Below are 11,823 nucleotides of genomic sequence, written 5' to 3' on the forward strand. Positions count from 1 at the left end.
ATATCAAAAATGCAATCAACAACTCATGCATAGAACCAAGTCCACACCATTCATTTTTTTCTTTTTGATAATCTGTTTTACTCATTATTTTGTCACAATGTGAAAGTAAATATCTTTTCATTACAAATGTAATGTTTCTAAAAGAATAAGTGTGAAAACTAAGGTAAGCAATAATGTATTATGTAGTAATTGGAATAATTTAAACGATTAATTAATTTGTGGTGGAATGCAGTCAACCAAAATTATTTGTTCAAATTAAGTTGTTTAAAACTTGAGGTCTAAAGTTTCCGAATCTGCAAAATGTTAATTATTTTACCAAAATAAGAGGGATCATACAAAATGCATGTTACTGTTTAGATATTTCACGTAAAAGATGCTTACATACAGTCCACAAGTGAAAATAATAGTTGAATTTATGAAAATGTCCCTGTTCAAAAGTTTACATACACTTGATTCTTAATACTGTTGTTACTTGAAAGATCCACGGCTGTGTTTTTTTGTTTAGTGATAGTTGTTTATGAGTCCCTTGTTTGTCCTGAACAGTTAAACTGCCTGCTGTTCTTCAGAAAAATCCTTCAGGTGCCACAAATTCTTTGGTTTCCCAGCATTTTTGTGTATTTGAACCATTCCCAACAATGACTGTATGCTTTTGAGATCCATCTTTTCACACTGAGTAACTGAGGGACTCATGTGCAACTATTGCAGAAGATTCAAATCTCCTCTGATGTTTTCAGAAGGAAACTTCCCAAGTAATTTCCCCAACCCTGATTATATTTAATGTGTACATAGTTGCATTTATGCATTGAATGTTGCATATAAAGAAAGTCCATGTTTTGGCTAAATTCAAAGCCAAGGAGCTCCAGAAAAAAGCCTAGCTCAGGCATTCACTCTTCTGTTGCTTGAAATGACACAAGAAGACAGTCCAGCCAAGAGCAACTCCTCCAACAAAAACAGTTCGGGCCACCGGAGGTATCAGTGAGAAGTTCACAGCCTGAGAGACATGAACAATATAATTAGGTTGAAAATGAGGAACCTCTTAGAAACAGATGAACAGATGTATTAACAATGGAGGGGTTAATATGGTACCTGCATTGTTGACCAATACACTACTCCAGTCTACCACAGAGAGAAAAAAAGAGTAAATCAATGTGTTAGAATTGATCCTGAACCTTTTAAATTTACATTTACGTTCAATAGCTCTTGTGGTCTTCAGTGGTTACCTTATAAGAGCTCCAGAATTTATTTCTCCAGTCTTCAAGTGGATCCTCTGCACCCTCCAATGTGCTCAACCCTTTGGAAATGTAATAAGCACTCATTCATATGCACAGATTTATATGTATGTATTGATTTTGTTCGATTATATAAGTGGAAGTGCAAGTATGAAGAAAACCCCCTGGTTCTCACCAATGTAAAAAGCACTTATTGTCAAAGGAGCTGCAAACAGCTGGTCCAGAAACACTTTAAGTGACACTGTTCTGGTTCCTCCTCCTGGAAACATCCTCTCCAGTCCCCGAAGCCAATGATAATTGAAGTTGGCATGAAAACAAAACCCAACCAGTGCCACCCGAGCAGTCTGGGCCCAGTCGATGCTGTGAAGCTGAGGATCGTGTACTGGAAAAGCTTTTATATTTCCTTCTGAGTGACTTATTTTGCTATCATTATCTGGCTTTGCTTCTCCAGCCATAGTAAATCCCTCAATGGATGTGTTGGGGGTATCTTGTCTCACTTGATCCAGTTTGTGTACTGTCCCTTGGTCCTGAGCTTTTCCCATCATGCTTTGCTGAATGAGGTCTGCTGTGGCAAATAGTGTCGTGTATCCCAGCACATTAGAGATGTATGGATGCGATTTGAACAAAGCCCATACTCTGCTCATGATGAACACTAGACAGGAATAATAAAGCTATTAGTTTTACGGATGATAGATAGATTGATAGATTGATTGATTTTGTAGTGGTTTACAGTGACTCACCATGTAGTTGTCCAGTTCCAGAATGAATGATTAATCACAAGGTTCACTTTTGTTGGATCTGTTTGTTTTGTGGTACAAAGTTCTAGTAGCAAGAATGAGTGTTTATGATAACAGTTATCAGTCAGTTAAAGAATCTGAGAAAAGAACACGTGGTGTGATTGAACCAGGGAATGTATGAGGGAAAGGCATTTAGCTAATAATCGGTATACAATTTTCTGCTAAAAGTAAAATGCATGATAATCATCTAAAATTAAATGCAGAAATCAGATGCACAGTAAAAAAGTATTAGGCTTACCGATTTTAAACTTGAGAGGAGACTTTTGTAACACCAGGCTGAAAGCTGAGGTCCTTCAAAACCGAGAGAGAGAACATGAGCTGCAGTGACAGCAGGCACATGTGTTTGTATAGTTGTACTAAATATAGTGTGGACTCTTCTGTCCACACCCCCACTGCTTATCTTACCATAGTGCTCAGTGATAATGGACCAATAATAATTCATATAAATTTAAACAAGATGTTATTACCAATTTTACATGTAGGAGATGTGTAACAAAAACTACTGGAAATTGTGTATTATTTCAATTAAAGCAAAAAAAAAAAAAGAGTTAGAGAGAAAAAAAAGTTGTTGTTTAGTCTTATGACTGTGTGGTTTCAAGGGCTGTTTGTCTTCATGAATAAGAGCTACAACGGAATGTTTATAGAGACCCAAGGTTTATGAGAAGGTGGTGAATCACTTTGGTATAACACTACTCTGAGCATTGAGACATACTAATTCAACTAAGACTATTCAATAAATAATAATAATTAATAATTCGTTACATTTATATAGCGCTTTTCTAGACACTCAAAGCGCTTTACAGTGTCAGGGGTATCTCCTCATCCACCACCAATAAACTCCTGCTTCAGCTCTTCTCTGTTTTTTTCCTCAGTCAACATCTTGGCTGATGGAAAACTGTTAATAGTGTTTTGAGTATTTTGGGTACCAGACAAGACCTAGATAGATACAATGCTTTGCAAAAGTATTAATTTTTTCATGTTTTGTTGTGTTGCTGCCTTATGTTAAACTGGTTTAAATTACGTTTTTCCCACATCAGTCTACACTCAATACACAATAATGGCAAAGTAAAAACATTTATTATCATCTTTGCAAATTTATTAATAATAAAAACCTTAAATGATTGCATAAGTATTCATACCCTTATCTGGGACTGTTGAAATGTAGCTCAGGAGCATTTATATTGCTTGTAGATGTTACTACACTTTGAGTGAAGTTCAACTAAATGGGAGTGATTTGGAAAGGCACGCACATGTCTTAATAAAAGGTGACACAGTTGAAAATGCATATCAGCAAAAACCCAGCCCTCAGGTCAAATAAACTGCCTGTAGAGCTCAGAAACAGGATTGTGTCAAGCCACACATCTGGGGAAGAGTTCAGAAAAAAATTGAAGATTTACAGAAGCATGTAGTCTCTGTTACCTTTAATGGAAGAACTTTGGAACAACCAGGACTCTTCCTAGAGCTGGCCTCCTGGCCAAACTGAGCAATTGATGGAGAAGGGCTTTGGTTAAACTGGTGACCAAGAACCTGATGGTCATTCTAGTTGAGCTCCATGATCATATATTCAGATGGGAGAAACACAAGGACAAACATCACTGCAACACTTCACCGATCTGGGCTTTATGGCGGTGTGGCAAGACTCAATCCTCTCCTCAGTGAAGACACATGAAAACACTTGGAATTAGCAAAAAAAAAAAAAAAAAAAAAGAGCACCTAAAGGACCCTCAGACGGTGAAAAACAAGATTCTCTGATCTGATGAATCTCAATTCCAAGCATCATGTATGGAGGAAAGCAGGTACTGCTCATCACCTGCAGAGTACCATCTCAAATGTGTGCTGGTAGCAGCCTGAGAAGGAAAGCTTATCACAGCAAAATATATAGAATGCCTTAATGGAAACCCAGTCTAGAGCATTCAAAACCTCAGACTGGGCTGAAGGTTTACCTTCCAACAGGACAATGGCCCTGAGCACACAGCAAGAGTAGCTTATAGACAACTCTGTGAATGTCCTTGAGTTGCCTGGGCTTGAACCCAATCAAACATTTCTGGAGAAAACTCAAAATGTGTGTCTTCCTCCATCCAACCTGACAGAGCTTGTGAGGTGAAGAGGTGAGGAGAAGAATGGCAGATAATTGCCAAATGCTGATGTGCAAAGCTTGTCTCATCATACCCAAAAAGACTTGAGGCTGTAAAGTTGCTTCAGCTGTGTTAACGATATGAATACATATGCAATGTACTTATTTCTGGGTTTTAATTTTAATATATTTGCGAAATTGTCACAATTTTTTTTTTTTTTGCTTTGTGATTATGGAGTGTAGATTGATGTGGGAAAAAAAGTTATTTAAAGCAGTTTGCAAACATACAACTGCAAAGTAACAAACCGTGAAAAAAAATGAAGGGGTGTGAATGCTTTCGCAAGGCACTGAAATTCTGACTTAAAGTTACTTTTATTCAACCAGCAAGTTTTTTTGACCAGAAATGACACAGGCCTCTCCCAAAAGATAATAAGACGATGTACAAGAGAAGTCATTGTGTAAAAAATATTTCTCAGCTTTTATTAACATTTGAACAAAAAGTGGCATGTCCAAAATTATTCATACCCTTTACAAACTGTCACAGTCTATGGGGAAATCCAAAGTTCTATACCATTCCAAATAGTCCAAGCTGTTCTAAAGCATCCTAATTACCCTGATTCATTGAAAACAGCTGTCCAGTGGCTACAGTGCAAAGTATTATTAAAAAAATACAAGATGTTCCGCACTTTGAAAAATCTCAGAGGATGTGGTCAAAAGTGACAACTGTGCTGGCCAGGAGGATACTGAGAGAGGTCAAAAAGAATCCAAGGATCACCACCAAGGCCATCTTGATGAATCTGGGCTCTGCTGGTGGCAACATCTCAAGGCAGACAGTCCAACAGACACTGCACACCGCTTGGTTCCATGGATGCAGACCAAGGAGGACACTACTTCTCCAGATTAGGCACACAAAAGCCTGCTTGGCCTTTGCAAATGCTCATCTGGACAAAGAAGGAGACTTCTGGTCTTCTGTTTTATGGTCAGATAAAACAAAAATGTAATTGTTTGGCCACAATGATGTAGCCTTCATTTGGCATAAAAAAAGGAGAAGTCTTCAACCCTAAGAACACCATCCCCACTGTCAAACATGGTGGTGGGAACCTAATGTTTTGGGGGTGTTTTTCACACGGTGGACCAGGGAACCTAATCACAGTAAACAGCACCATGAAAAAGGAGCAATACATCAAAATTCTCAACAACAACATCAGGCAGTCTGCAGAGAAACTTGGCCTTGGGCACCAGTGGACATTTCAGCACTACAACAACCCAAAACTCGCGGTAAAAAGTGGTAAAGAAATGATTAGCAGACAAAACATTAACGTTTTGCAGTGGCCCAGCCAGAGTCCTGACTTAAATCCAATTGAGAATCTGTGGAGGGAGCTAAAGATCAGGGTGACGGCAAGGAGACCCTCCAACCTCCAAGAGTTGGAGCTCATCGCTAAAGATGAATGGGCAAAAATACCAGTGGAGACATGCAAAAAGCTGGTCAGCAATTATAGCAATTTATAGGCGTTTGATTGCTGTAATAGCCAATAAAGGCTTTTCTGTTGATTATTGAGAAGGGTATGAATTTTGGACATGACACTTTTTGTTCAAATGTAAATAAAAGCTGAGAAATATTTTTTTCCACAATGATGCCTCTTGGACATCGTCTTATTATCTTTTGGGATGAAGCCTGTGTCATTTCCGGTCAAAAAAAAAAAACTTGCTGGTTGAAGAAAAGTAAGTCAGAATTATTTCAGGTTTGACTGTACATACATCACAGAAGAATTCTGTCGTTTTTGTCTTTCTTTTATCTTTGAGTGAACTATCCCTTTAAAAATGAATCTAATTTCAAATATAAATGCTATATGTGGGTATAACCATTTCTTTTTTTTTTGGACTAAAAAAAATTTAATTAAACACGCACTGTTAAAATGAATATGTTCCTGCGTTGAATCATGTCATATTTCCTGTCCTCTGGACCTCGCTCCATTATGTCGAACGCCCCCATAGATATGTAAAAAGCAACATTTTGTCTGAGGGCTGCAATAATGTGAAGGCAATTTGTCTGTGGCAACCAGTAGAGCTCTCAGACAGGAGAATGTGTTAATGAGGGTCACAGATTAAAGAGATCAATTAAAGGGCCGTTAAGCGCTTAACCGGTGCGCTGTGTTTGCCAACACTTAACAAATGCTGTTTTTGACAATGCTTAAAGAGACCACACGGCCCGAACCAGTTGACTTCTAGGTAATTGCTTTCCTTTTCATTTCGCTGCACTTCTCTGTCCTCTTTAATGGCCCTGTCTTGTCGTCCTTTATCTAAGCAGACAAAGAATCGCTCATTCTGTGGCATCATCAATGAAGCAATGCCACCCTCGCCTCGGTCAATCGCTCACTCTCTTTCGGTCTCTCTCTGTGTTTCTTGATCAGTCAGAGTCAGAGTACATGACCTGTGTGAAGACTTTTGCTTCTCTGTGTGCATCATTTCAAAGCGGATTCTTACTGATTAACTGAAGGTAAGTGAATTTAATTTGGTTTCTGTTGTTTGTTTAAAGCTCTAAATCTTATTTTTAATACAATACTGAATGCTGTAGTAGTTCTGGTATTGAGGTATTGTGCCTAAGCAGCTCAACATTCTGTTTAGCAAACAGTTACTGAATCTGATTTGACATTACCTTTTTTTCTCTCACATGCTCTTATTGTATCTTCACTGTATCTCCAAAGCTATGCGGCCATCCAGTATTTTGACTTTTGAACCGGGGTTGGAGTCTGGAGTGCCATGGGGCCGTGATCTTTTTACTTTTGTGACTTCAGCAGCTGGTCACATGATGAGGACTTTGCAAAAACCACGAAAAAACAAGCCATCAAAACGACAAGTCAACCATCGAAGGTTTCTGCACAACATGATACAGAGGTACGTTATACTTACTTAAATTATTGTACACTACTGTTTAAATGTCTTGGGATCAGTACTTTTTTAAATGTTTTAATCTTATGCTCACTAAGGCTGCTTTTATTTGTTCAAAATGAAGAAAAGCAGTAATATTGTGAAATATTTTTTTAATTTCAAAACAACTTTTTCAATTTGAAAATATTTTAAAATGTAATTTATTCCTGTCATCCATATTCATCCATTCAGATATTATTATAATATGTTGATTTGGCACTCAAGAGATGTTTCTATTATTATCAATGTTGAATACAGTTACTTAATATTTTAACTTTTTTTCAGGATTCTTTGATAAAACAGTCAGTTTTGTTAAAACAGTATTTATTATTTTAAAAGTTTTTAAAGGGCTTTACTGTATTTTTTGATCCACTGAATGTGGCCTTGTTGAATAAATGATTGCTTTAAAAATATATATTTCTGACCCCAAATAATATATATATATATATATATATATATATATATATATATATATATATTAGAATTAAATAATTATAAATAAATACACTACCAGTCAAAAGTTTTTGAACAGTAAGATTTTTAATGTAATTTGATCCAAAGTACAGCAAAAACAGTAACATTATGAAATATTTTTATTATTTAAAATAACTGCATGTTATTTATATATTTTTAAAGTGTAATTTATTCCTGTGGTCAAAGCAAAATGTTCTACTCTTCTAAAATCATTACTCTAGTCTTCAGTGTCACATGATCCCTCAGAAATCATTCTAATATGCTGATTTGCCTTTCATTTTTTTTCAGAATTCTTTGATGAATAAAAAGATCCAAAGATCAGCATTTATCTGAAATAAAAAGCTTTTGGGTTATAGAAATGAATACTTTCATTTAGCAAGGATGCTTTAAATTGTTTAAAATTTATGATAAAGACATTTATAATGCCGTTCTTAAGAACTTTCTATTCATCAAAGAAACCTGAAAAACTACTCAGCTGTTTTACACATAATAGTAATAAATGCTTTTTTTGAGTAGCAAATCTGAATATTAGAATGATTTCTGAAGGATCATGTGACCGGAGTAACGATTGTTTTTTTTTCTCCAAAATTGGAATTTTTTCTGTACTTTGGATCAAATAAATGCAGGCTTGGTGAGCAGAAGAGATATTAAAACATTAAAAATCTTACTGTTCAAACACTTTTGACTGGTAGCGCATATTAAATAGTCCTAATTAATATTTCATCTGCCTCTACACAGAAAATTTGCTGAGATTGAGGCAGCGAACCATCAGTTGGCATCTGCTTTATTCTCAACTGACAAACCCCCTGATCATCTAACACCCAGACTATCTCACATCGTAACAGAAATCCCAGACCAGTCACCCAAACCTGCAAAAAAAGGTAAAAGACCTTACCTTATTTTTATTTGCGTAACCAGTTTGGTAAAAGACTGATGACTCCTTGTTCTGTTTTCTTCAGGTATTGAAACTTTTACAAATGCTGACAAATCCGAAGTACTTTCTGAACAACAAGAGGATGTGTGTGACCTCTGGACATTGGACAGTCTTTTGGAAACCCATGTTTCTGATAAAAACTTCTCGCAGTGCAAGTTCTCCAACACTAGAGGAAAAAATCTGAGAACTGAGCAAAACCCTGAAAGCTCAATGGAGAAAGACATCGACTTGAGCTTCGAAAGGCCACCAGCATCTGCCGATTTAGAAAGCTTGACACAAATAACCAGCAGTCTTCTAGAGGACAGCATGTCCTCCTGGTTTGGGTCCATTGAAAGAACAAGAACATATTCGAAACTCACCAAATATTCTGACATGAAGATGCTCCCCACAGATCCTGAAGTTGAAGACCTGTCACCGCCTTCTCCTGTGATTTCACTGTTGTCTTTGGATTCATGCGATTTGGAGGTTCAGATGCTCGTAGATGCCGAGGACGGTGTCCAAACGCAAGATGGCACCGTCGTAGAGAGTCTCCAAATGGATATGGTGGACGACCTTGACCTTCTGGATTGTTCTGGTAATCATGGACATCTGCTTCATCACAATAATGATCCTAAATGTAAAACGGCTGAGTGGATGGATCACAGTGAAGAGGATGGACGATGTTTACAGGAAACCTGTACGTTTCCAGACCTAGAGAGCCTAACAGGTTCTGGTGGTGGGACCATCAACTCCATATCCAGTTTGGGCCAAACCAGTCATGCATTTTTTGCTAATGTTCTCTGCAATCAAGAGCCACATAGACGTAGTTTCCATCATGATCAAATAAACTATGCTGTGAACCACAGTAACTTCTTAGAAGACTGTTTTGGTCAGGTTGAACCAGATTTTTCTGTCATGGATGGAAATGTTTCAAGCCACAACATGTTCCCAGGATTTGAGAGTCAGTTGGATCAATCCGAAAGAATTCTTTATGACAACTGGGAGCAGCAACCTCTAAAAAGCTCATACAAGAACTATTCAACAGATCAGATGATGATGCAAGGCACTGATATCAGAAATGAGAATCTCAACCAGACTGTATCAGACTCCCAATACCCGACAATGTGCTGTTCTCATAAAGAAGAGTCAAGTTTTTACTCGAAATTCAGAGCCAATCAGAGTAGTCACAACTTTGAGGGCGTGGCTAGATCTTTCCCGGCCACATTACATAAGCTCCACCCCACTCCAATTCCAAGTCCTCCTCTAGAAGATGATTGGTTGTTCAGTAATATTTTGGCAGAGGAAGAGTTAAATAGCATGAATAATGGATTTTATAAGTATTGATCAATTAATGAACTGTATTCATGAATTTAATTGTATCTGATTATTACACTTTTGTGATTTTATGATCATTTCTGTGAAATGTTCTCGTCTGTGGTGTGAGAAATTAAATATTGTCTGTAATAAAAACTGCACGAGTATTGTAACATAATTAGGGCTGTCAAACAATTAATCATGATTAATCAAATCTGGAATAAAAATTTGTGTTTACATGATTTATGTGTGTGTACTGTGTATTATACAAAAGTTTACATACACCTGGCAGAATGCAAAATAAGAGGGGATCATACAAAATGCATGTTATTTTTTATTTAGTACTGACCCAAATAAGGTATTTTAAATAACAATTACATATAGTCCACAAGAGAAAATAATAGTTACAATTATAAAAATGACCCTGTTCAAAAGTTTACATACACTTGATTCTTAACACTTTGTTACCTGAATGATCCACAGCTGTTCTTTTGTTTGTTTAGTGATAGTTGTTCATGTGTCCCTTGTTTGTCCTGAACAGTTAAACTGTCTGCTCTTCTTCAGAAAAGTCCTTAAGTTCTCACAGATTCTTTGGTTTTTCAGCATTTTTGTGTATTTGAACCCTTTCCAACAATGACTGTACAATTTTGAGATCCATATTTTCACACTGTGGACAACTGATGGACTCATATGCAACTATTACAGAAGGTTCAAACACTCACTGTTGATTCAAAAGAAAAAGCGATGCTTTTAAAGCCATGGGGTGAAAACTTTTAAACAGAATGAAAATGTGGACATTTTTCTTATTTAGCCTAAGTATCTTTTTTTTTTTTCATTTGGTACTGTCCTTCAGTAGTTACAGAAGATAGTTACATGTTTCCCAGAAGACAAAAGTTCAGATTACCCCGATCTTCAAATTCAAAAAGTTTTCACCCCCTGGTTCTTAATGCATAGTATTTCCTTCTGGAGCATCAGAGAGTGTTTAAACCTTCTGTAATAGTTGCATATGAGTCCCTCAGTTGTCCTCAGTGTGAAAAGATGGATCTCAAAATCATACAGTCATTAATGGAAAGAGCTCAAATACACAAAAACGCTTAAAAACCAAAGAATCTGTTTAACTGTTCAGGACAAACGCTCATGAACAACCATCACTAAACAAAAAAACACAGATGTGGATCATTCAGGTAACAACACATTATTAAGAATCAAGTGTATGTAAACATCTAAACAGGGTCATTTTATAAATTCAACTATTATTTTCTCGTGTGGACTATATGTAAACGTCTTTTATTTAAAATGTCTTATTCAGATCAGTACTAAATAAAAAATAGCATGCATTTTGTATGATCCTCTTATTTTGGTAAAATAATGAACACTTTGCAGATTCTGCAAGGTGTATGTAAACTTTTGACTTCAACTGTAAATAAATATAAATATTTTATATATAAATAATACATACTTTGCTTAAATACATACATGCATGTGTATGTGTTTGTATAATATATTTATACAGTACACACACATATATTATGTAAACTTTTATTTGCGATTAGTCGTGATTAATCAATGACAGCCCTAAACATAATACAAAAAATTGATTATTTAAATGAATTAATGCATTTTGATTTCAGTGTTTTTATTATTGTATTTAAAGAGCCCATTTTCACTGTCCCAAGATTTTGCTTTAAAAGTTATTAAAGTATTATTTAGTTTTTGCATTTAAGTTACACTATGAACATTAAACTTTTACATTTTACATGTCTATTAATTTATCAATTTAAAGTGATTTATTAATGTATTATTTCATTGTTATAATTATCCATGCTTTTAAATGTAAAATAAAATTTTAAATATCTATTCATTAATAAATTTGAAAAGTGACTTATTAATACATTTATTTACTAATTTACTATTTGATGTTTTTAAACTTTTAAATGTCTAATATGGTTTGGTTAATAAACTGATAATTCACACTATTTTAAATGTATTATTTCATTCTTTCATTGTATTTTTAAGTGGCACTTAGTACTATGCTGATGGTGAATCACTGTGTGTTCGTGTGCAAATAAACCACACTGATTTCAAAACCAATGG

At 35.7% G+C, this 11,823-nt stretch overlaps 1 protein-coding gene across 2 annotated transcripts; it reads right to left on the reverse strand.

Annotated features, from left to right (window-relative positions):
- On the reverse strand, positions 1-2,397 carry LOC141343126 (mpv17-like protein). Of its 2 annotated transcripts, none has more exons than XM_073847729.1 (6): positions 2,265-2,397; positions 1,970-2,051; positions 1,405-1,881; positions 1,221-1,291; positions 1,087-1,116; positions 1-991 (listed from the first exon to the last, which is right to left on the reverse strand). In XM_073847729.1, the coding sequence occupies exons 3-6, from the start codon at positions 1,871-1,873 to the stop codon at positions 872-874; spliced, it is 690 nt and encodes a 229-aa protein (XP_073703830.1). In that variant the 5' UTR covers positions 1,874-1,881; positions 1,970-2,051; positions 2,265-2,397; the 3' UTR covers positions 1-871. The 2 variants fall into 2 exon arrangements, with proteins under 2 accessions (XP_073703830.1, XP_073703829.1); XM_073847728.1 differs by having other exon boundaries at positions 1,970-2,103; positions 2,265-2,350.
- Positions 2,398-11,823: the final 9,426 nt, after the last annotated feature.

Source organism: Garra rufa, chromosome 9, assembly GCF_049309525.1.
Source record: "Garra rufa chromosome 9, GarRuf1.0, whole genome shotgun sequence".
Lineage (NCBI taxonomy): Eukaryota > Metazoa > Chordata > Actinopteri > Cypriniformes > Cyprinidae > Garra > Garra rufa.